This window comes from Cydia amplana, chromosome 25 (genome assembly GCF_948474715.1).
Source record: "Cydia amplana chromosome 25, ilCydAmpl1.1, whole genome shotgun sequence".
Taxonomy (NCBI): Eukaryota; Metazoa; Arthropoda; class Insecta; order Lepidoptera; family Tortricidae; genus Cydia; species Cydia amplana.
Window position 1 is genome coordinate 1,195,072 of NC_086093.1, and position 22,927 is coordinate 1,217,998.

The 22,927-nt window shown below is 38.3% G+C and overlaps 2 protein-coding genes across 14 annotated transcripts in view; one reads left to right on the plus strand and one right to left on the minus strand.

The window, feature by feature from the left end:
- LOC134659505 (zinc finger protein 569-like) overlaps positions 1 to 7,462 on the minus strand; it is a 46,181-nt gene extending 38,719 nt beyond the window's left edge. For 11 of the 13 annotated variants that reach the window (XM_063515161.1, XM_063515160.1, XM_063515156.1 and 8 more), the window contains exons 1-4: positions 7,153 to 7,462; positions 6,193 to 6,367; positions 5,305 to 5,421; positions 4,473 to 4,676 (exon numbers count right to left, since the gene is read on the minus strand). In XM_063515161.1, coding sequence (XP_063371231.1) covers positions 4,473 to 4,676; positions 5,305 to 5,421; positions 6,193 to 6,367; positions 7,153 to 7,323 — 667 coding nt within the window. In that variant the 5' untranslated portion in view covers positions 7,324 to 7,462. Of the gene's footprint in view, positions 1 to 4,472; positions 4,677 to 5,077; positions 5,121 to 5,185; positions 5,209 to 5,304; positions 5,422 to 6,192; positions 6,368 to 7,152 lie in introns of those variants that run through there. The other 2 variants (XM_063515151.1, XM_063515150.1) reach the window with 2 other exon arrangements.
- LOC134659536 (ferritin heavy chain) overlaps positions 1 to 22,061 on the plus strand; it is a 118,611-nt gene extending 96,550 nt beyond the window's left edge. The window contains exon 6 of the mRNA XM_063515201.1: positions 21,946 to 22,061. The gene's annotated coding sequence lies outside the window, so the exon portion shown is untranslated. The remainder of the gene's footprint in view (positions 1 to 21,945) is intronic.
- Positions 22,062 to 22,927: the final 866 nt, after the last annotated feature.

Below are 22,927 nucleotides of genomic sequence, written 5' to 3' on the forward strand. Positions count from 1 at the left end.
ATAATTTATTGATATGGTTACGGGGCAGGGTGAAAAGTAATTTAAAGTTTCTATAATTGGAATCCATAAAACCATTGAGGGTATTTATAATTGAATCACGAATGCTTCCTCCCTAAATGCCTCTTCAGACGTGACGCAGTCGCAAACCTCAACCCGCAATGCACACAAGTAATACATTCCCTAGAATGACACAGCTTGAAATGATCATAAAACGTCCGCCGGCTACTACTAGTTACATTACAATCGGAACACTGATACGCCTTTTTAACTAAACCATGGTGTTCTACCATATGTTGCTGTTTTAGTTCCCAAGTAGGGAACCTCTCAGGGCAGAGAGGGCAGCAATGTGGCATGCACTTTCTCTCAGTTCTTTGGTGAAGCGATTTAGCTGCCATGGATGAAAAAATCATACCACAACGCCTACAACAAGGTTTGTAGGCTCCGTGGTTTTTTCTAACGTGCTGCAAAAGCCCTGTGGTAGCTACGTACGACTTTCCGCATATCTCACAAACGTAACTTCTAAAATGCGTGATTGTATGTCTGTTTAAATGTAGTAAAGAAGGTAAACTTTCTTGGCAGACAGCGCAAGTCCACTGACTATCTAAAATAAACGGCATAACGCCAAGAGGAGATTCTGTATGTATGATTTTAGAGTGATCTTTTAAGTGTGTGAAAGCTTGTTCCAATTTAGGGAAAGACGCGTCGCATATCCTGCATCTAAGATTAGTAATATCGACTTTAACGTATTCAGATTTAGGTAGGCTTTCAAATGGCATGCGGTAGTTAAATTTGGCGTGTTCGTTTTTCATGTGGAGGCGGTACTGGGCAGGGTCGTCATGTAAGTCGCCGCAATACACGCAAAGTATAGACTTGTCGTTGACGCGGAAAGGGTACGCGCTTGTGAACTTTATTATTGCCTCGGCGTTTCTCCTTTCTGGATCGATTGTGTCCACTAGAAAAGAAAACGTCGTGTATTATTGAACTTTTCTTAGTGGAACACTAATCTTATAACCGAAATTTTAAAATTTTTCAAACCATGTTAGGTAGACGTAAAAGTGAAACAGACAATTAGTATTTCTACATTTATTAGGAGAAGAGGCCCTTATAACAGTGCCGAAATATCGGAAATACATCAAATACATATTTACATGGTAAATATTCCGCAATTAACCGCAGTTTTAACCTAAATTACTTATTTTTGTTATTGTTTATATATCGTAAATACAAAAAAGTTTTAAAATAGATCGATTATGTCAGAGCTTGTATTGAGATCAATTATACTTATTTAATATATTAAAAGGGGTCAATCACATATTTTAAGTTAGCGAGAAGCTTCAACGGGAGCACGCGTTGGCACTGTATCGGTCCGCCAAGCGTGCGCCTGTTAAAGCTTCTCGTTGAGAAGCGAAACATTTCTAACAATCTTCTAATTAAAATACGTGAGTGACCAGTTTTGATACATTTAAAACACTTATACATATTACCAGAAAGTTAAGTCTACAAGTTGTGCTTAGCCAAATGTCGTTTTAAACGAGACGAGAACAAGAATTTTAACCCGCAATGCTTGCATGTCGAGCATTCACCGGAATGCTGCAGCTTAAAATGTTCATAATAAGAATTTTCACTGTTAAAACTCATATTACAGTCCGCACACCTAAAGGAGCGTTTCGTTTGTCCATGGACAGTTTCCATATGTCTTTTTCTCCACTTCCAATCTACAAATCGCTCGTTACACTTCGTACATACATATGGCATGCAAGATTTCTCCGTCTTAGTGTGTTTCTCTTTCGCTTCCATAGTCGGGAAGACTTTTCTGCATTTCTTGCAGGTCACTTCGTATTGCTGATGCTTTGAGCGGACGTGTCGGAGCAAGCCTGTTGTAGCTACATAGCTTTTCCCGCAAACATGGCATACGTAGCTTAAGAAGTGTGAGACTGTATGTCTATTTAGATGGAAGAGCGTTGGGAAGTTCTTTTCGCATACAGCGCAATTATGGACATCTTTGTGTAGGTAATACGGCATCACGCCTAGTTTCCCGTTCGCGTCTATTTTCCTTCCGTGCGAGCTCAAATGTTCCGCTACAGCTTCTAAGCTTTGGAATTTTTGTGCGCATATCCTGCAGCTTAAATCTGTGATGTCTGCTTTAATAAACTCCAGGCTGGGGAGATTATGGAAGGCAACTTTAAGGGTGAAATGCTTATGCTCGTCTTCCATATGCTTGCGGAATAAGACAGGATCGTCATAGAGATCTAGGCAGTATACGCACAGTATGCTTTTGTCCGAGACGCGGAACGGGTAGGCTGTGACGTAAGTAAGTATGGTCTCGGCGTTACTTCTCGCCGGATCGTAACTCTTTTCTAGAAAAGAAAACATCCCATTGACGGCTTGATGCTCCTTATAGACGTTTTAACGGACGTGTGAAAGTATAAGTACGTAGGTTAAAGCCTTAAGGCTCGAGTTTAAGGTTTTGGGGTTTAATCGTAAACGTTTGATATTCGATGCAAATGTCTAATAACTAAAGTGCAACGTGTCCCAAAACTGCTCCGCAACTGGTACGTCTTGAGTACGAATTAAAGTTTTAAATATGGCAAAGTCGCTGGAATTATTTTGGGATTTGTTAGAAACGTGGAAGAAAATAAATGAACGCAATATATTACCAAGTACTTACTCTTGATTCTTTGTAAGACATTTTAGAAAAAAAATGTAGTTCAAATTCTGTCTGGATGTAAGTTTTCTAATGTAGCAATCGTTCATGTATTTCAACCATATTGCAGCCATTTCAAATAGCCTATTTAATATGGATATGTCTCTTAAAAATATCACAAATTTTGAATAAATTGTTTTACTATCAGAGCTAAATATATTTAACAATACTTAACTGAAAATAAATAGATCATCTTATAATAACAATCATTTTCATTAATAACTTAATTATTTAGTAAGGATATGATTTATTTTCAGTTTAGTAGAATATTACGTACCTTTCGTAGATAACTCGAAGCGGAGCATATAACATGAACATTTAGATAATTAGGAATCGAACCTAATATAGCTGAAATCCTGTAGTTGGAAACTATGCATTTGTTGCCATCATGGTTTAAAATGTTTTGGAATATTTTTTTAAAATTATTAACATTTATGTACAAAATTAGTATTTTAATCATTATCTGCCATCAAAATAGCTATATGTATTAACTATTTGTTAAGTATTAAACAATGAAAAGGTGAATTAAAATGACTGAATTACAAAAAAAAAGGAGAATTCCGAAGTTCCTGAAGACCTAAAACCTAAAGGGGAAAATACACAAAATACAAAATGCACTTCAAGAAAATAGCTCTGATAGTATGGAAGCGGCTTTTAACTACCCTCAAACGGTGGCCAATATAAAGGTACAGTCACACTAATAGCAGAAATATGTTGAGACTGTAACTTTAGGCATTAATAACTTCTTAATTAAGAAATACATGTATTTCTGGGAAATATTTGATTTTAATCATTTAAAATGTATTGCTTGAGAATAATTTACAACCGACCATTCATTGAGACATATCCATATTATGACACATGCAACTATACTACTTTAAAACTGTATTGGCAGACTTTATACTAAAATGGTGTTTTTTTAATGAAATATACATCTGGTCTAGAACAACTTTCTCAATTAAATATTCAATCATTTAATCGGACTAAAGTCATTTAATTATAATATTTCCAAAATAATTTATGAAAAGCAACACATACATACAATAATTTAAATCAACAACCTTTATTTTCAAGTATAATCACCTGCAATAATATGTTACACAACGAAGGCCGCAAAAATATCTGACACAGTCTTATTTGTAGAGCCATAAGAGCGTGTCACATATTTTTGCGGCCTTCGAAGAGTAACATAACATAATAATGCAGGTGACTGTACAAAACTTATTCAAAATAATATAGCGTTTCGAGTTAATTAAAATGATATAATTTTAGTAGAAAATCTGCCAATGTAAACGTTGGTAAATAGAGTTGACTTGAATGTTATATCCAAAAACCAGTGGGCTCAGCACGGTTCCATTTTTATCGACTATCACTATGCCCGTCACTTTCGCACTTTCATACTTGTTAAAACGTGACAGGCATGGTGATAATGATAAACGATAAAAATGCGACCGTGCTACTAGGGCAGCTTTAGACATCGAGCGATAAAGAGGCAGTTAGCTGAGTTTCGATTTCGCGTTTCCCGGTAGACCATTTGTAAACAAACCGCCTTGATGTATCAATGACATATTTGATTGTCTGTGAAAACTTGTCATAAAACAGTTTAAGCATGTATAAGTTACTCTATGGTTTACGATGGGGCTGCACTCTGGCGGCAGAACATTGCAGTTTGCATTGAACTTTAAAGTATTTATATCTATATCATATTACCAAAACATTCATGTCAACTCGTTTCCCCGACTCAAAAAAAATGTCAATCAATGCCTACCTTTCTTCTTCTTCTCCGATTTAGCTTTGCTAGCGGTCGCTTTAGGTGTCTCCTTCTTAGTCTTAGCCTTCTTAGCGGGGCTGGATTTGGCTTTAGCAGAGGATTTCCTCTTCTCCGCTTTGGCATTGTCGAGGAGGTCTAGCAAGTCTACGGACTCCTTTTTAGGCACTTTGCTTGCGAGTTTTGTTAGCGGCTGGTCGTCAACTGGAAATAAAGGTGATGGTTAGAGTTGGTCCACGTTCGTCCGCGCCGCGAATTCGCGCAAGATTCGGTACTGATAAATTCGCTACTTGTCTTGACGAATAACGCTAGATGTCGACTACGAAAATAGTAAGCGTTTTGGTAACAAAACTGATGTATGGAGTGAGCACACTATGCTAACTTACTGTAAATAGGAACTTACGATCATCATCGTTCATCGAAACCGCCCCGTTTGTCCTCTGTTGTCCTAAAAAAAGGACACTGGACCTCACATGGTAAATAGGGACTTACGATAGTCATCGTTCATATCGTGGAAACCGCCCCGGTCGTCGAAGTCGTCACAGCTGTGCATCTTGCTGTCCTAAATAATGACATTGGGCCTCACATGGTAAATAAGTACTCACGGTCATCTTCGTCCATATCGTCGAACCCGCCCCGGTCGTCAAAGTCGTCACAGCTGTGCATCTTGTTGTTCTAAAAAAAGGACACTGGGCCTCGCATGATGTACTTACGGTCATCTTCGTCCATATCGTCGAAGCCGAGCCGCCCCGGTCGTCAAAGTCATCACAGCTGTGCATCTTGTTGTCCTAAAAAAAGGACACTGGGCCTCGCATGGTAAATAAGTACTTACGGTCATCTTCGTCCATATCGTCGAAGCCGCCCCGGTCGTCGAAGTCGTCATCGCTGTGGTTCTTCTCCAACTTCACCGGTTCCAGCTTCACCGCCTTCTCAAGTGGCTCTTGAGTGGCTACGGGAGATAATACATTTGTGACGTTATCTATGAAAAGGGACCTTATTGTCGATGGCGCTTACGCCATTATTAACGATGCTCCGATATAAATACAATGCCGCGCGACGCTGTGCGGCGTAAGCGCCATCGACAATAAGGTCCCTTTTCATAGATAATGCCCCATTTATTGTTGCATGGGTTTTACCAAAGAGAATAGTGTGTTTATCCTCCTCAGGCCCAGCCATACAAATTTGCCACTGAAATTTGAACCTATAGTGCAGGGAATAGAGTTGATTTTTATTTGTTTGAAAATTTAACGAAACAAAAGAAATGCAAATCTCTTCCAGTTGAATAATGATTTACATCGAACTGAAAAGTACTATAGGTGGTACCTTGGGCCTTAGAAGGATAGAGGGTTATTGTCATACTAAATTTTGTTGGTATAGTAAATTTACTGCCATCTATCAACACAGGATTCAACCTAAAAGTGAAAATATATAAAAATATCAAATAAATGTTTTTTTTTTTATTATTTTTAGAACGCCATTATAGCGTGATGACCCCATCCCCCATCGTGATAATTTTTGATATTTTCCTTACCCCCACGCCCCCTTGTAAACTATCACATGATTTCTGGATGACCCCATAGGTGTAACCTTTTAATCCAATGAACAGTGTCAGATATACTTGGTTTTTTTTATGTTATGAGGTAAAACCTCCACTGGCACCATCTAAAATAGTACCACAAAAATTTTAATTTCAAGAAAACTTGTATTGAAGTTGACTTACTCTCCATCTGAAGCTCGTCAACCGCAATCCGCCCTGGATCCAGGTACTGCATGAACGTCTTTTCACACTCCTGCACCTGCCGCTTGAACTCCGAGGCATCCCGCAGCCGGGATATGCAGGGCTCGCAGATAAGTCGGCTGTTGCTGTTGGGGCCCGATGTTTGGGCGTAGGCGATCTGAGAAATACAAGGAAAATAACTTTAAAAATGTAGGTTAGCTTTGAACGCACGCGCGTTATCGAGAACCTTGTCGGAATGCACGAAGGTTGATATTGGGATGTAGCTGTACGTGTCAGTTTAAGAGTTAGTAAATGGCAGTTCTAGTCTATTAGGTTAACAGATTAAATTAGTGTGAAAAGCCTTACAGATCTGACAATTTTTTAGGTTTATTCCATTCAAATTCTATTCTATTCATTCATATTCTGTTTAAGATTATCAATCTTCTTGAAATTGAGTTCTATGTGACCAGGGCCCTATAGCATAATATAGGTGATTTTGTATATAAAATCACTAATTGTATTAGCTAGTATTTTATTATGCAATAGGCCTCTTATGGCTCTGATCTTAATTGTGCTGTCTAGTTTAAAAAAGTTTGCTTGATCATCATTACATTAATACAAGTTTTGTAGTTAATTCCTACAAGAGATACAGAGAGACATACATACATACTAGCATAACTATCTAGTAAAAGAAATAAATATGTGCGATTACTGCAACATACATAAAAGGGCATTGACTTTAGATCTTCTAGTCTGAGACACCCTTCTTCGCATAAGTACAAATTTACAGCTTCAAGCATAAGATAATCAATATTTTCACAAGCCACCCAGAACACATAGACATCCACAGCGCAACTCCGCGGAGTACACACTTAACTTTTTAATTTGGCCGTATAACAAAAAAAGTGCTTTAAGAAAATGGACGCCATAATGGAGATTCCAACTGGTTTATTTAACACTTACACTGAGGTCAAACGTCTCCGTCAGCATCTCGGAGTAAACTTCTCTCTTGCCCATCCAAAAATATTCGGTAGAAATGTCTTTATAACAGCCCTCAGCAAAACAACATCGGCAAACAGTGGGGCCGCTAGGCCCCCGTACGGCCCTTACCCAGTCAGTACTTTTGCCTTCCATTATCACAAATTTAATATTTTCACAGAAAATATTATTGCTATACTAAGGCGTACATAACTAATTAAATTACAACACTAAGGAACTATTCTCATCTATTTAGTTTCAATTTTGAGACACAAGAGCCGACTACCGACGCCATCACACCCAGTCTCTGGAAACTCCCTTATTGACAAAAAATATGTGGCGATAAAGTTCGCAAGGCGACAACATACCGGACCGGAACCGGAACTTGACATTAATGCGTACATACGAGTGTCAGTCGACCATTTTGCAAAAATTTGAAATCCTACATTGGATTGTTGTGTGTGTGAAAATGGTCGGAAAAAGCCGATATTGTGAGATATGCGGCGTGAGAGAAATTTTCAGAGGAGGCTTCTTTGCCAAATTTCCCAAGGATGAACTGCGGTAAGTCAACAAGTTCCTAAATACAACTAGGGAATAAATCAAATTACTTTATTAAACATTTTGATTTGTTAGCCGCGTAAGCTGAAGGCCGACTGAGAAGCCGGTTCGAATCCTTCACTCCGTAATGCCGCAAGGGATTCAAATAGGAGGAGCAAGCACGTACTGCTCGCCCATAGAACTTTGGTTTAGACTTTCTAGGGTGACATCATAGACCGTAGTCTGTTCCTATATGAAGTTTAATTACTTACCTACTACAAAAGCTTTGATGTAATTCATTTTCATATTTAGCTACCTTTCTAAAGTACTTAAATTATTGGTTTACAGGTGTAAAACTTGGCTTAGACTGGTTGGAAAAGAAGATCTGATTCATGTCCCCATAGAGAAGTTGCATGAGCTACGTCATGTTTGTGGTGACCACTTTGACCGGAGAGACTTTGGGAAGACAGGAAATAAGCTAAAAAAAAGAGCATATCCAAAATTAAATCTTGCCGCACCTCCACTGACAGACCATCAATTAAGAGGATTCCCTCAACATGTAGCAAGTAGACGAGGTAACTTTTTATTAGTTAACATATTTATTAATTATCCTTTAAAACAGTGGATAGGTCCAGCACAGCAACAAATAAATTTCATTTCTATCACATATATGCGACTACTTATATATATTAGTGATAAAAAGAGTCCCATATACGTGACAGAAATGTTTCTATCACTGGAAAAAGGCCACAGTTTTACAGCTATAGTATGGAAGTAGTATAGGTACATACTCTACTTGGTTAACAGCCGACTACAACTGACAAATAAAAGTGATAAGTGATGGTAATGTAATATGTACCTTTCACTTACCACTACCAGGTATGTTTGTAATATCTTTTTTAAACTTATTATACGTGCTGCGGCGCCTGCGGGACAGCCGCAACAGTCTCCCGGCAGTTATAGCTGACAGGCTTGATAGTCAGCTTCTCGTGCACCGGACCAGGGTACACTCAATGGTGTATGTAGTTATTATTAGTAGTGTATATGCCTGGCTCCAGCCAAATAGATATATTATAATATTGTAAATTAAAATTAATAACTTATAAAAATATTCAACCGGATAAAGGTAAGCGTATTATTATGAGGATGTTACTTGTTGAATAATTTCTAATAACAATAATTTATTTTAGTTCCTTATTAAGATAGTAAGTATTAAGTACTAACATGTATGGACCGTTATGAAGAAGTCTGCAATAAACAAATTTTATATTATTTTTATAACATGAGAAATGTCTTTAGATAATGTAGTTATGTATTTTTTTTGGGTTCCAGCACAAACTTCATCAGCTGCTGCATCTACCAGTACTAGCCAAGCTTGTCTGCAATATGGACTATTAGGCATTCAACCGGATAAAGGTAAGCATATTATTATGAGGATGTTACTTGTTGAATTATTTCTAATAACAATAATTTATTTTAGTTCCTTATTAAGATAGTAGGTATTAAGTACCGTATGTATGGACCGTTATGAAGAAGTCTGAAATAAACAAATTTTATTTTATTTTTATATCATGTGAAATGCCTTTAGATAATGTATTTATGTATTTTTTTTTTGGTTCCAGCACAAACTTCATCAGCTGCTGCATCTACCAGTACTAGCCAAGCTTGTCTGCAATCTGGACTATTAGGCATTCAACCGGATAAAGGTAAGCATATTATTATGAGGATGTTACTTGTTGAATAATTTCTAATAACAATAATTTATTTTAGTTCCTTATTAAGATAGTAAGTATTAAGTACTAACATGTATGGACCGTTATGAAGAAGTCTGCAATAAACAAATTTTATTTTATTTTTATAACATGTGAAATGTCTTTAGATAATGTAGTTATGTATTTTTTTGGGTTCCAGCACAAACTTCATCAGATGCTGCATCTACCAGTACTAGCCAAGCTTGTCTGCAATCTGGATTATTAGGCATTCAACCGGATAAAGGTAAGCGTATTATATATTAAGTAACATCCTCATTTACTTGTTGAATTATTTGTTTATTATTTCCTATTGAGTACATATGCGAATTGTCTGCGAACTGGCAAGAAAATTAGGTAGTCATATTTAGGTTTGGTTGCACCAAAGATTCTGTCATCATTAAAACGTTCGCAAAGTTTTATAGTAAGCATGGAAAGTTTCATAGTTTTCTTACTATAAAACTGAGTGACGTAGATTAAAATAGAGTACATAGCTGATTTCCTCGACTGGGCATTTTTAAGTAAAGGTGTGATGGAGTTTTGGAGAGATCTTTTTAGGGTTCCGTAGCCAAATGGCAAAAAACGGAACCCTTATGGATTCGTCATGTCTGTCCGTCTGGCTGTCCGTCTGTCTGTTCGTCTGTCTGTCCGTCTGTCTGTCCGTGTATGTGACAGCTACTTTTTCCCGAAACTATAAGAACTATACTGTTGAAACTTGGTAAGTAGATGTATTATGTGAACCGCATTAAGATTTTTACACAAAAATAGAAAAAAAACGATAAATTTTGGAGGTCCCCCATACTTATTTTCATCAAACCCATACGTGTGGGGTATCTATGGATAGGTCTTCAAAAATGATATTGAGGTTTCTAATGTAATGCGAATGCGCGAGAGACACTTCCAAAGTGGTCCCCCCCTGTAACTTCTAAAATAAAGAGAATGATAAAACTAAAACAAATATATGATGTACATTACCATGCAAACTTCCACCGAAAATTGGTTTGAACGAGATCTAGTAAGTAGTTTTTTGTTTAATCGTCATAGATCGTGAACCGCTATTTTATTATGTTACTTGCTGTTACGGAACCCTTCATGCGCGAGTCCGGCTCGCACTTGGCCGCTTTTTAGGGTTCCGTACCCAAAGGGTAAAACGGGATCCTATATTACTAAGACTTCGCTGTCCGTCCGTCCGTCCGTCCGTCCGTCTGTCACCGGGCTGTATCTCACGAACCGTGATAGCTAGACAGTTGAAATTTTCACAGATGGTGTATTTCTGTTGCCGCTATAACAACAAATACTAAAAACAGAATAAAATAAAGATTTAAGTGGGGCTCCCATACAACAAACGTGATTTTTGACCGAAGTAAAGCAGCGTCGGGCGGGGTCAGTACTTGGATGGGTGACCGTTTTTTTTTGCCGTTTTTTTGCATTATGGTACGGAACCCTTCGTGCGCGAATCCGACTCGCACTTGCCCGGTTTTTTAGTTACTTGGTATTGTATTGTACCCTTTTTAGGATTCCGTAGTCAACTAGGAACATCTCCTCTACAAGTTAAGTGGAAGTGAATTTTTTTGTACTTTGTTAATACCAGTGAAAATGGTAATTATATGCTAGTTTTGTTTTAAAAGTATTTTCACACAGATCTCAAGATCACGTTGCTATTCGAAACCTATATTCCGATTTGTGAACATTTTTAGGGTTCCGTAGCCAAAATGGCAAAAAAGAAACCCTCATAGTTTCGTCATGGCCGTCTGTTCGTCCGTATGTCACAGTCATTTTACTCCAAAACTATAAGATTATGGGTATTTTAATAAAATTTGGAACATGTGTTTTTATATGACATAGGAGGCAAACGAGCACACGAGTCACCGTGATGGTAAGAGATTACCGTTGTCCATGGATACCCGCAACACCATAGGGGTTGTAATTTCATTGCAGGCCTCTTTTATTGAAAGTTTGAAGGTTGTAACGGTCCGAAAATACCACACGCGACAGTTCATTCCACAGTTTGTCTGTGCGAGGCAGGACGTGTCTGGAGAAACTCATAGTTGATGGTCTTCGCATGCTCTGACTGCTTTGTAATAGTTTACTTGAGGACTCTTTACTAGGTACCTACTACTCCTACTAGATAAGTGAGATTTGCTCTCACGCGGACGCCGATATGCATGTCTTCAAGCAGGTTATTAGTATCAGCTATAAGTAGGTCAAATAGATCGGTATAAGGGCCCCCCCACATCTGGCGTCTTTCGAGCGTCGGCTTCTACAATTCTATGGCCGCTGCTCGATGCAACGTCGACGCAGCGTCGACGCAACTGCGCAGCGACGTCATTTTCCATAGCGCTGACCAGACGCCGACAGACGCCGACGCTCGAAGGACGCTAGATGTGGGGGGGGCCTAAAACAGATAAGAATAAGTTCAAAGTAATGTACATACCTACATATTTACACTTGGTTTACCGCCTCCGCCTACTAGGACTGACAAATAAAAATAAGTGATGGTACTAACTAATGTATTATGTACCTACCTACCTATGATTGTAATTTCTTTTTGAAACTTATTTTAACGTGTGAAATTTCTTTAGATAATTTAATGTAGGTATGTATTTTTTTGGGTTCCAGCACAAACTTCATCAGCTGCTGCATCTACCAGTACTAGCCAAGCTTGTCTGCAATCTGGACTATTAGGCATTCAACCGGATAAAGGTACCTTTTTTAACCGACTTTCAAATCTCAAAAGGAGGAGGTTATCAATTCGGTTGTGTTTTTTAGGGTTCCGTAGTCAAATGGCAAAAAAACGGAACCCTTATAGATTCGTCAGGGGTCATCCATTAATTACGTCACACCAATTTCTATGTTTTTTGACTCCCCCCCCCCTTGTCACACTTGGTCACATTTGGCAAACCCCTCCACCCCTAGTGTGACGTCACATTTTTTCTACGAAATCGCCAAATAGAATTAAGTAAGTACCTAAGTATTATTTTAATATACTAACTTGGTCAAGCAGATCTTGTCAGTAGAAAAAGGCGGCAAATTTGAAAAATGTAGGCGCGAAGGGATATCGTCCCATAGAAAATTTGAATTTCGCGCCTTTTTCTACTGACAAGATCTGCTTGACCAAGTATATTTTAAACTTTCGCGTTTTGAATACATATTAACTCACATTATAGACGGGTCTAACGCGAATTATATTCAATTACCTTTATTTACCGACGTTTCGACACAGGTCCACCACACACAGGACCAGTGAAACCTGTGTCGAAACGTCGGTAAATAAAGGTAATTGAATATAATTCGCGTTAGACCCGTCTATAATGTGAGTTAACAAGTATATTTTATCAAAATATTTCTGACGATATAAATATTAGTAATTTTATAACCCAAAACTGCTTAGGAAAGAAAATTAAACGATTAAAAACTATTTTCGTTTTAAAAACTTGTTATTTAAATATACAGCGAACTAAATAATTTACATCAATTTTCGGTTACTGATGAAGTTAAAGTGACGTCACAAAGTTTGTCTCCCCCCCTCCCCCATGTCACAATATGTCACATTTTCTTGACCCCCTCCCTCCCCCTAAACGTGTGACGTAATTAATGGATGACCCCTCATGTCTGTCTGTCTGTCTGTCCGTCCGTATGTCACAGCCACTTTTTTCCGAAAGTATAAGCACTATACTGTTGAAACTTGGTGAGTAGATGTATTCTGTGAACCGCATTAAGATTTTCATACAAAAATAGAAAAAAGACATTAAATTTTTAGGGTTCCCCATACATAGAACTGAAACCCAAAATTTTTTTTTTCATCAAACCCATACGACCATGTGGGGTATCTATGGATAGGTCTTCAAAAATGATTGAGGTTTCTAATATCATTTTCTTCTAAACTCTAAATAGTTTGCGCGAGAGACACTTCCAAAGTGGTAAAATGTGTGTGTCCCCCCCTGTAACTTCTAAAATAAAGAGAATGATAAACCTAAAAAAAATGTATGATGTACATTACCATGCAAATTTCCATCGAAAATTGGTTTGAACAAGATTTGGTAAGTAGTTTTTTTTAATACGTCATAACATAAACCGTAAACCCCAATTTTATTATGTTACTTGCTGTCACGGAACTCTTCATGGGCGAGTCCGACTCGCACTTGGCCGCTTTTTTTCTATTAAGCGTATTACTAGTATGAGGGTGGTGAAGTTACACCAAGAAAAGTCTGCAACGATTTGACAGCCCTCGCAGTGCCAGTGTTATTTTAATCGTCAAACTTCCATGAAATTATGACGTATAAATAACACTTCCACTGCGTGGGCTATCAAAATCGCTGCAGACTTTTCTTGGTGTAACTCTAAGTACCTACTGGTAGAATTATTTCCTAATGAGTAGGTATGCTAATTGTCTGCGAAGCGGCAAGAAAATTAGGCATCTAGATTTAGGGTCGGTTGCACCAAACAGTCTGTCACCGTTAAAACGTTCGCTAAGTTTTATTGTCTGGGAAGTTTCATAGTTCACTCCTGACTCTCCTGAGTGATGTTTATCAGTCCATTATATCGATGATTATGTGACGTTATAGATTTAAATTAGTTGTGCGATGAAAATAGTACCTTTGTATTTTAGTTTTAAGTATGATTTGCTCGACAGGGCGTGACAAATTTTAATGGATGGGGTGATAGAGTTTTGATTTTTAGGGTTTTGTAAATGTAAGTATAGTCAACCAGGAACTCTTACAGTTTCGCCGTGTCCGTTCATCTATTTGTCTGTGCGTGGCTTTTAGCTCAGTGACCTTTAAGTACTCGGAGATAGTAAAGCTACAGACATGGGTATACATATAATATATCTGTTTTATATTTTACTTCTGTCCCGATTGGTTTTAATGCTATTAATTTAAATTAATTTTGTTTCAGTGCAAGATGTTCTTCGTGATCACAATTATTTTAAACATAATGATGATGAGGAAGACACGTCGACGAAAGCACAAACCCCAGTGTTTGACACCGCAACGTCTGCGACTACCATTCGAGCTGATCTTCAATCTACATGCCTAAGAATTCAACCGGATAAAGGTAAGCGTAGAATTATGAAAATGTTATTGGCTCAATTAAATGCTATTGAGCATGCGACTTGTCCACCGAACAAGAAATGGTTAGGTATGGGATCATCCATTAATTACGTCACACGAATTTCTAGGTTTTTGACCCCTCCCCCCTCCTTGTCACACTTGGTCACATTTTGCAAATCCCTCCCCACCTGGTGTGACGTCACATTTTAGGCAATTTTGTTTTCAACGAAATCGGCAATACTAACTCGGCATTGTATAGCGGGCGTGGGTATAGTAATAGTCGGCACTGAAGTTAAAAGCAGTTTATTAAACTTAAAGTACACGGATTACGATACAACACAGTCCACTACACATTAAAATACTAAGGGTCGGTTGCACCAAACTGTTACGAACGTTAAAGAGTTCGCTAAATTTTTATGTATGGAAAATTTCAGGCCCTATAAGTAGGTCAAATAGATCGGTATAAGGGCCCCCCCACATCTGGCGTCTTTCGAGCGTCGGCTTCTACAATTCTATGGCCGCTGCTCGATGCAACGTCGACGCAGCGTCGACGCAACTGCGCAGCGACGTCATTTTCCATAGCGCTGACCAGACGCCGACAGACGCCGACGCTCGAAGGACGCTAGATGTGGGGGGGGCCTAAAACAGATAAGAATAAGTTCAAAGTAATGTACATACCTACATATTTACACTTGGTTTACCGCCTCCGCCTACTAGGACTGACAAATAAAAATAAGTGATGGTACTAACTAATGTATTATGTACCTACCTACCTATGATTGTAATTTCTTTTTGAAACTTATTTTAACGTGTGAAATTTCTTTAGATAATTTAATGTAGGTATGTATTTTTTTGGGTTCCAGCACAAACTTCATCAGCTGCTGCATCTACCAGTACTAGCCAAGCTTGTCTGCAATCTGGACTATTAGGCATTCAACCGGATAAAGGTACCTTTTTTAACCGACTTTCAAATCTCAAAAGGAGGAGGTTATCAATTCGGTTGTGTTTTTTAGGGTTCCGTAGTCAAATGGCAAAAAAACGGAACCCTTATAGATTCGTCAGGGGTCATCCATTAATTACGTCACACCAATTTCTATGTTTTTTGACTCCCCCCCCCCTTGTCACACTTGGTCACATTTGGCAAACCCCTCCACCCCTAGTGTGACGTCACATTTTTTCTACGAAATCGCCAAATAGAATTAAGTAAGTACCTAAGTATTATTTTAATATACTAACTTGGTCAAGCAGATCTTGTCAGTAGAAAAAGGCGGCAAATTTGAAAAATGTAGGCGCGAAGGGATATCGTCCCATAGAAAATTTGAATTTCGCGCCTTTTTCTACTGACAAGATCTGCTTGACCAAGTATATTTTAAACTTTCGCGTTTTGAATACATATTAACTCACATTATAGACGGGTCTAACGCGAATTATATTCAATTACCTTTATTTACCGACGTTTCGACACAGGTCCACCACACACAGGACCAGTGAAACCTGTGTCGAAACGTCGGTAAATAAAGGTAATTGAATATAATTCGCGTTAGACCCGTCTATAATGTGAGTTAACAAGTATATTTTATCAAAATATTTCTGACGATATAAATATTAGTAATTTTATAACCCAAAACTGCTTAGGAAAGAAAATTAAACGATTAAAAACTATTTTCGTTTTAAAAACTTGTTATTTAAATATACAGCGAACTAAATAATTTACATCAATTTTCGGTTACTGATGAAGTTAAAGTGACGTCACAAAGTTTGTCTCCCCCCCTCCCCCATGTCACAATATGTCACATTTTCTTGACCCCCTCCCTCCCCCTAAACGTGTGACGTAATTAATGGATGACCCCTCATGTCTGTCTGTCTGTCTGTCCGTCCGTATGTCACAGCCACTTTTTTCCGAAAGTATAAGCACTATACTGTTGAAACTTGGTGAGTAGATGTATTCTGTGAACCGCATTAAGATTTTCATACAAAAATAGAAAAAAGACATTAAATTTTTAGGGTTCCCCATACATAGAACTGAAACCCAAAATTTTTTTTTTCATCAAACCCATACGACCATGTGGGGTATCTATGGATAGGTCTTCAAAAATGATTGAGGTTTCTAATATCATTTTCTTCTAAACTCTAAATAGTTTGCGCGAGAGACACTTCCAAAGTGGTAAAATGTGTGTGTCCCCCCCTGTAACTTCTAAAATAAAGAGAATGATAAACCTAAAAAAAATGTATGATGTACATTACCATGCAAATTTCCATCGAAAATTGGTTTGAACAAGATTTGGTAAGTAGTTTTTTTTAATACGTCATAACATAAACCGTAAACCCCAATTTTATTATGTTACTTGCTGTCACGGAACTCTTCATGGGCGAGTCCGACTCGCACTTGGCCGCTTTTTTTCTATTAAGCGTATTACTAGTATGAGGGTGGTGAAGTTACACCAAGAAAAGTCTGCAACGATTTGACAGCCCTCGCAGTGCCAGTGTTATTTTAATCGTCAAACTTCCATGAAATTATGACGTATAAATAACACTTCCACTGCGTGGGCTATCAAAATCGCTGCAGACTTTTCTTGGTGTAACTCTAAGTACCTACTGGTAGAATTATTTCCTAATGAGTAGGTATGCTAATTGTCTGCGAAGCGGCAAGAAAATTAGGCATCTAGATTTAGGGTCGGTTGCACCAAACAGTCTGTCACCGTTAAAACGTTCGCTAAGTTTTATTGTCTGGGAAGTTTCATAGTTCACTCCTGACTCTCCTGAGTGATGTTTATCAGTCCATTATATCGATGATTATGTGACGTTATAGATTTAAATTAGTTGTGCGATGAAAATAGTACCTTTGTATTTTAGTTTTAAGTATGATTTGCTCGACAGGGCGTGACAAATTTTAATGGATGGGGTGATAGAGTTTTGATTTTTAGGGTTTTGTAAATGTAAGTATAGTCAACCAGGAACTCTTACAGTTTCGCCGTGTCCGTTCATCTATTTGTCTGTGCGTGGCTTTTAGCTCAGTGACCTTTAAGTACTCGGAGATAGTAAAGCTACAGACATGGGTATACATATAATATATCTGTTTTATATTTTACTTCTGTCCCGATTGGTTTTAATGCTATTAATTTAAATTAATTTTGTTTCAGTGCAAGATGTTCTTCGTGATCACAATTATTTTAAACATAATGATGATGAGGAAGACACGTCGACGAAAGCACAAACCCCAGTGTTTGACACCGCAACGTCTGCGACTACCATTCGAGCTGATCTTCAATCTACATGCCTAAGAATTCAACCGGATAAAGGTAAGCGTAGAATTATGAAAATGTTATTGGCTCAATTAAATGCTATTGAGCATGCGACTTGTCCACCGAACAAGAAATGGTTAGGTATGGGATCATCCATTAATTACGTCACACGAATTTCTAGGTTTTTGACCCCTCCCCCCTCCTTGTCACACTTGGTCACATTTTGCAAATCCCTCCCCACCTGGTGTGACGTCACATTTTAGGCAATTTTGTTTTCAACGAAATCGGCAATACTAACTCGGCATTGTATAGCGGGCGTGGGTATAGTAATAGTCGGCACTGAAGTTAAAAGCAGTTTATTAAACTTAAAGTACACGGATTACGATACAACACAGTCCACTACACATTAAAATACTAAGGGTCGGTTGCACCAAACTGTTACGAACGTTAAAGAGTTCGCTAAATTTTTATGTATGGAAAATTTCAGGCCCTATAAGTAGGTCAAATAGATCGGTATAAGGGCCCCCCCACATCTGGCGTCTTTCGAGCGTCGGCTTCTACAATTCTATGGCCGCTGCTCGATGCAACGTCGACGCAGCGTCGACGCAACTGCGCAGCGACGTCATTTTCCATAGCGCTGACCAGACGCCGACAGACGCCGACGCTCGAAGGACGCTAGATGTGGGGGGGGCCTAAAACAGATAAGAATAAGTTCAAAGTAATGTACATACCTACATATTTACACTTGGTTTACCGCCTCCGCCTACTAGGACTGACAAATAAAAATAAGTGATGGTACTAACTAATGTATTATGTACCTACCTACCTATGATTGTAATTTCTTTTTGAAACTTATTTTAACGTGTGAAATTTCTTTAGATAATTTAATGTAGGTATGTAATTTTACTTCTGTCCCGATTGGTTTTAATGCTATTAATTTAAATTAATTTTGTTTCAGTGCAAGATGTTCTTCGTGATCACAATTATTTTAAACATAATGATGATGAGGAAGACACGTCGACGAAAGCACAAACCCCAGTGTTTGACACCGCAACGTCTGCGACTACCATTCGAGCTGATCTTCAATCTACATGCCTAAGAATTCAACCGGATAAAGGTAAGCGTAGAATTATGAAAATGTTATTGGCTCAATTAAATGCTATTGAGCATGCGACTTGTCCACCGAACAAGAAATGGTTAGGTATGGGATCATCCATTAATTACGTCACACGAATTTCTAGGTTTTTGACCCCTCCCCCCTCCTTGTCACACTTGGTCACATTTTGCAAATCCCTCCCCACCTGGTGTGACGTCACATTTTAGGCAATTTTGTTTTCAACGAAATCGGCAATACTAACTCGGCATTGTATAGCGGGCGTGGGTATAGTAATAGTCGGCACTGAAGTTAAAAGCAGTTTATTAAACTTAAAGTACACGGATTACGATACAACACAGTCCACTACACATTAAAATACTAAGGGTCGGTTGCACCAAACTGTTACGAACGTTAAAGAGTTCGCTAAATTTTTATGTATGGAAAGTTTCATAGTAAAGGCGCGGGGCGCGCCGGCTGACGATGATCAGTCTGTCAAATGTGGTTGGTGCAACTGGCCCTAAAACTGTTACAATTGAACAAAGCTATGATCGGTCGTAGGGTCGGATACACGCATACGTTTATACACAAAGGTGTCGGCTACCGAACTAACTCGCGCGCAGCGCCCTCAGCGATCACGCGATACAACATGGCGGCACACGCGCCCACCATAAGTTGACCCGCGGCTTAATCTGTTAAGAAGCGAGCCGGGGGTCGACCGCGATTGGTTCTCTTGGGGAGACGCTTACAAGGCGCGATATCCCTTTCTAACGCACGCGTGGGCGTGCTGTCCCTGTCACACGCTATAATTGTTTTTTTTTTTTTAATATTTTTGGTAAAAGAAATATTAGTAAATTTATAACACAAAACCAATTAGGAACGAAAATTACTTACCTACTTCCAAAACCTCCCACCCCCTAAATGTGTGACGTAATTAATGGATGACCCCTAATAGCTTAAAACCATAAATTTGACCAGACAAGTAGAGTCTGTATAAGTGAAGCCTGTTGTGAAATATGCAATAATTTTATAAGTATTAAAATTATTTAAGCACAAAGGTATTTAATTTATTGGACTTGATGCATTATAAGGTTTTTTACTATAAGAGCCAAGTGTTCAAATGATCCTGATGCGACTTTATTGTTAAGAGAATTAAAGAGCGTGTCAAGGTAATTTTGAACACCTCGACCGCTTAGTAACTTCTGCTACTGACTGTAGGACTGTTAAAAAAACTCTGCCTATGTTGACGAGCTGCAGTCCAAACAGCTGGAAGGAATTTAATGTATGAGAAGTCGTCTTATTTATCACTACTACATAGTTGAGTTTGCTCAGAGCAAAAAGTCAACCACGGCGTTGCCTGAACAAGAGATTTCCTTTAGCAGGATTGGTCCTTAGGACCCAAGGATGGATTTAAGAAGTGGAGCCACTGAGATTTTTGATGTAAATTTTTAAGGGGGGGGGGCTCTCAACTTGATCTTGATATCTGTATCGTTTAAGCTACTAGGTCAAGTTTGGTATCGTTTCCGTATAAAACGATTTTTATACCACGTCGGCGGCAAACAAGCTTACGGCCCGCCTACAAGGCGTACGATGCTATCTCCTCCTCTGCCCCGTTCCCTCAGCGTGGGTGCTTCGTCTGCCACGCGCGCTAGGGTGTACGTGGGGGGCGCTTCGGAACAGAAGGCGTACCGCGAACACCGGAGTTCGCAAATTGGAGGCATCTTTCTATGTCATTCTCTAATTCTGCCTTACTTGGAGTAAAAAAAGAGAAAGATGCCCGCAATTTGCGAAGGTGTTCGCGGTACGCCCTCTGTTCCAATACTTCCAATTAGCTAGACCGCACGCACGGCGCAACTGCGCAGCAGTGGAGTTCCGGCTTGAAACGCGTTTCCCTAATAATAATAAATTAATAGAGAACAGACTTTCGCGATGCTAGGACTCCAACCACTACACATATGAATGCTGAACCGCAAGCTCACCAAAATACTACCGCAGATACCTAAACACCAACTACTAAAGATAGTAGGATTCATTACAGGCGAATAACACACTAAACAGAAAACAGATAGCCTCATGTGCATGAGCGTGCATGTAACAACAAAACACGTTCTTCTACACTGCAAGCAGATATAATTTAAGTACCTATAGTATAGTAACAGGTACCTACATTCTTGCACACTTAAGGAGGCATAGTTAGCAACCTGAAAACCTTGCTAGCATTCGTGGAGGAGCCGGAGGAGAATATAGCGCTACCTAATTTTTCACGCTTAATAAGCACAATATAGGTAAAGAGTATCGGAATAATCGAAATCGTTTTATTTTATGCAGATGAGTCTTTCTGGAGAAAGGTGGCAATGGGTACATCAAACCCTACTCCTACCCCTAACACTAACAAAAGAAAACTCGACCAAGATATAGGTATGTACCTAACTATTTCTAACAAATCATGACAGAAAGTAGATTTTTTTACTGTCAGATGCTGTAGGAGTGATAAGATAGTGAATTTAAGTAGTGCAAGTGCAATAATGCCAAGTAATAATTTGCTTATTTTCTATCTTTTTAAGCTAGTAGACTGGTCATATTTTTCATAAAATCGTTTTCGACTGGCAAAGCATATTACTTTTTGGCAACCGGGTTTTTTAACCTAATTAGACCCCGCTGAATCCGAATTTGCCGGTTGCTTGATCGAAATATTTGACATTAAAGGTCCCTTTTTTTCGTTTTTCGTAAATAACTCTTAAACGGTGGCGCATAGCAAAAAATGTTCTATTACATAAGTATTCTGCATAAAATTGCCTACAAGAAAGATTCAGTACAATTTTTCGCTAGGATTTTGTGTATAGAACGCTAATAGGCTTTAAGATTGAGAAAACATTTTATTTCGTTTTAGGGGTCGCTACCGAATTTAGAAAATTTGAATCCTTCATACATTATGATTCTTTTTAATTTTTAGTTTTTAATTAGTGAGACAGTGAGTCAAAGTATATGGAAGCTATTTACATGTAATTCAATACTAGGTATAGTCAATATATTTTAATTTTTATTCCTATTTTAGGAGTGCGCACTGCTGAATGAATATTTAGAACGCCTAAACCACGCATAAAAAGCTTTAAAAAAATAGTGGTATTATTTTATGTTAAACTGCACATTAATACACCCTGATCCTGACCCGTTGATTCATATAAAAAAAAAACAAGAAAAAAGACTAAAAAAAATAATCTTGTATGGAGGGTGCAAATTTTCAAAATTCGGTAGCGACCCCTAAAACATAATTGAAAATTCTGAAAAAAATACACATTTGTTTTTTAGTGAAAGAGAACAATTTAAGGGGTTGAGACATAGAAAATTTCAATTTCGACGAAATAAGCAACACCGTATGTATATATACTATAATTTAGTATAATATTATCTTTCAAACATTTAATTATTCAACTTCCTTGGTGAACTGACTTGAATAGTTCCTTGACTTCATGGATGAACTTGTCGCAAAATTCCATTGACATAGGTAAACAATCATTATTATTTATTCGTCGTTGGTTATATATTTTCTCAACACATACACTCTATTCACTACTATCATGCTTAAAAAGAGTGCCAATATAACGTTAAAATAAATTTACTTGCAAATTAAATTGAAAAGTATCAATATTATTCTCGTCTGCGTTGAAACGCGCATAGCTTTGCCGGCGCTCGCGTATCAAGCGCCAGCGCCATCTATCGAGTGTTATTTCGCAAAATCGGCGAACGCTCTAAGGAATAAGGGCTCTTAATTTAGTTGTTCTAAATGGTGTGTTCACATTACGGCACCTATGCAGTTAAAAACAGCCAAATTTCTTAATACATTTGGAACTGTCGCCACAAACGTTAAGTGTATCCAAGGTTACTTGATGTCATTACAATCTCTAAGAGGGATTTGGCTGAAAACCAGAGCAATGGGATTCAAATACTTAAACTTACGCCAGTTAAACCAAGATTCTCTGGAGAACTTATTTGGCGTAATACGACAACAGAGTCCAACAAATAGCAACCCTACTTGCACACATTTTATGGCAGCCCTGAAGACTGCAGTTGTCACTGGGCTGACGGCCC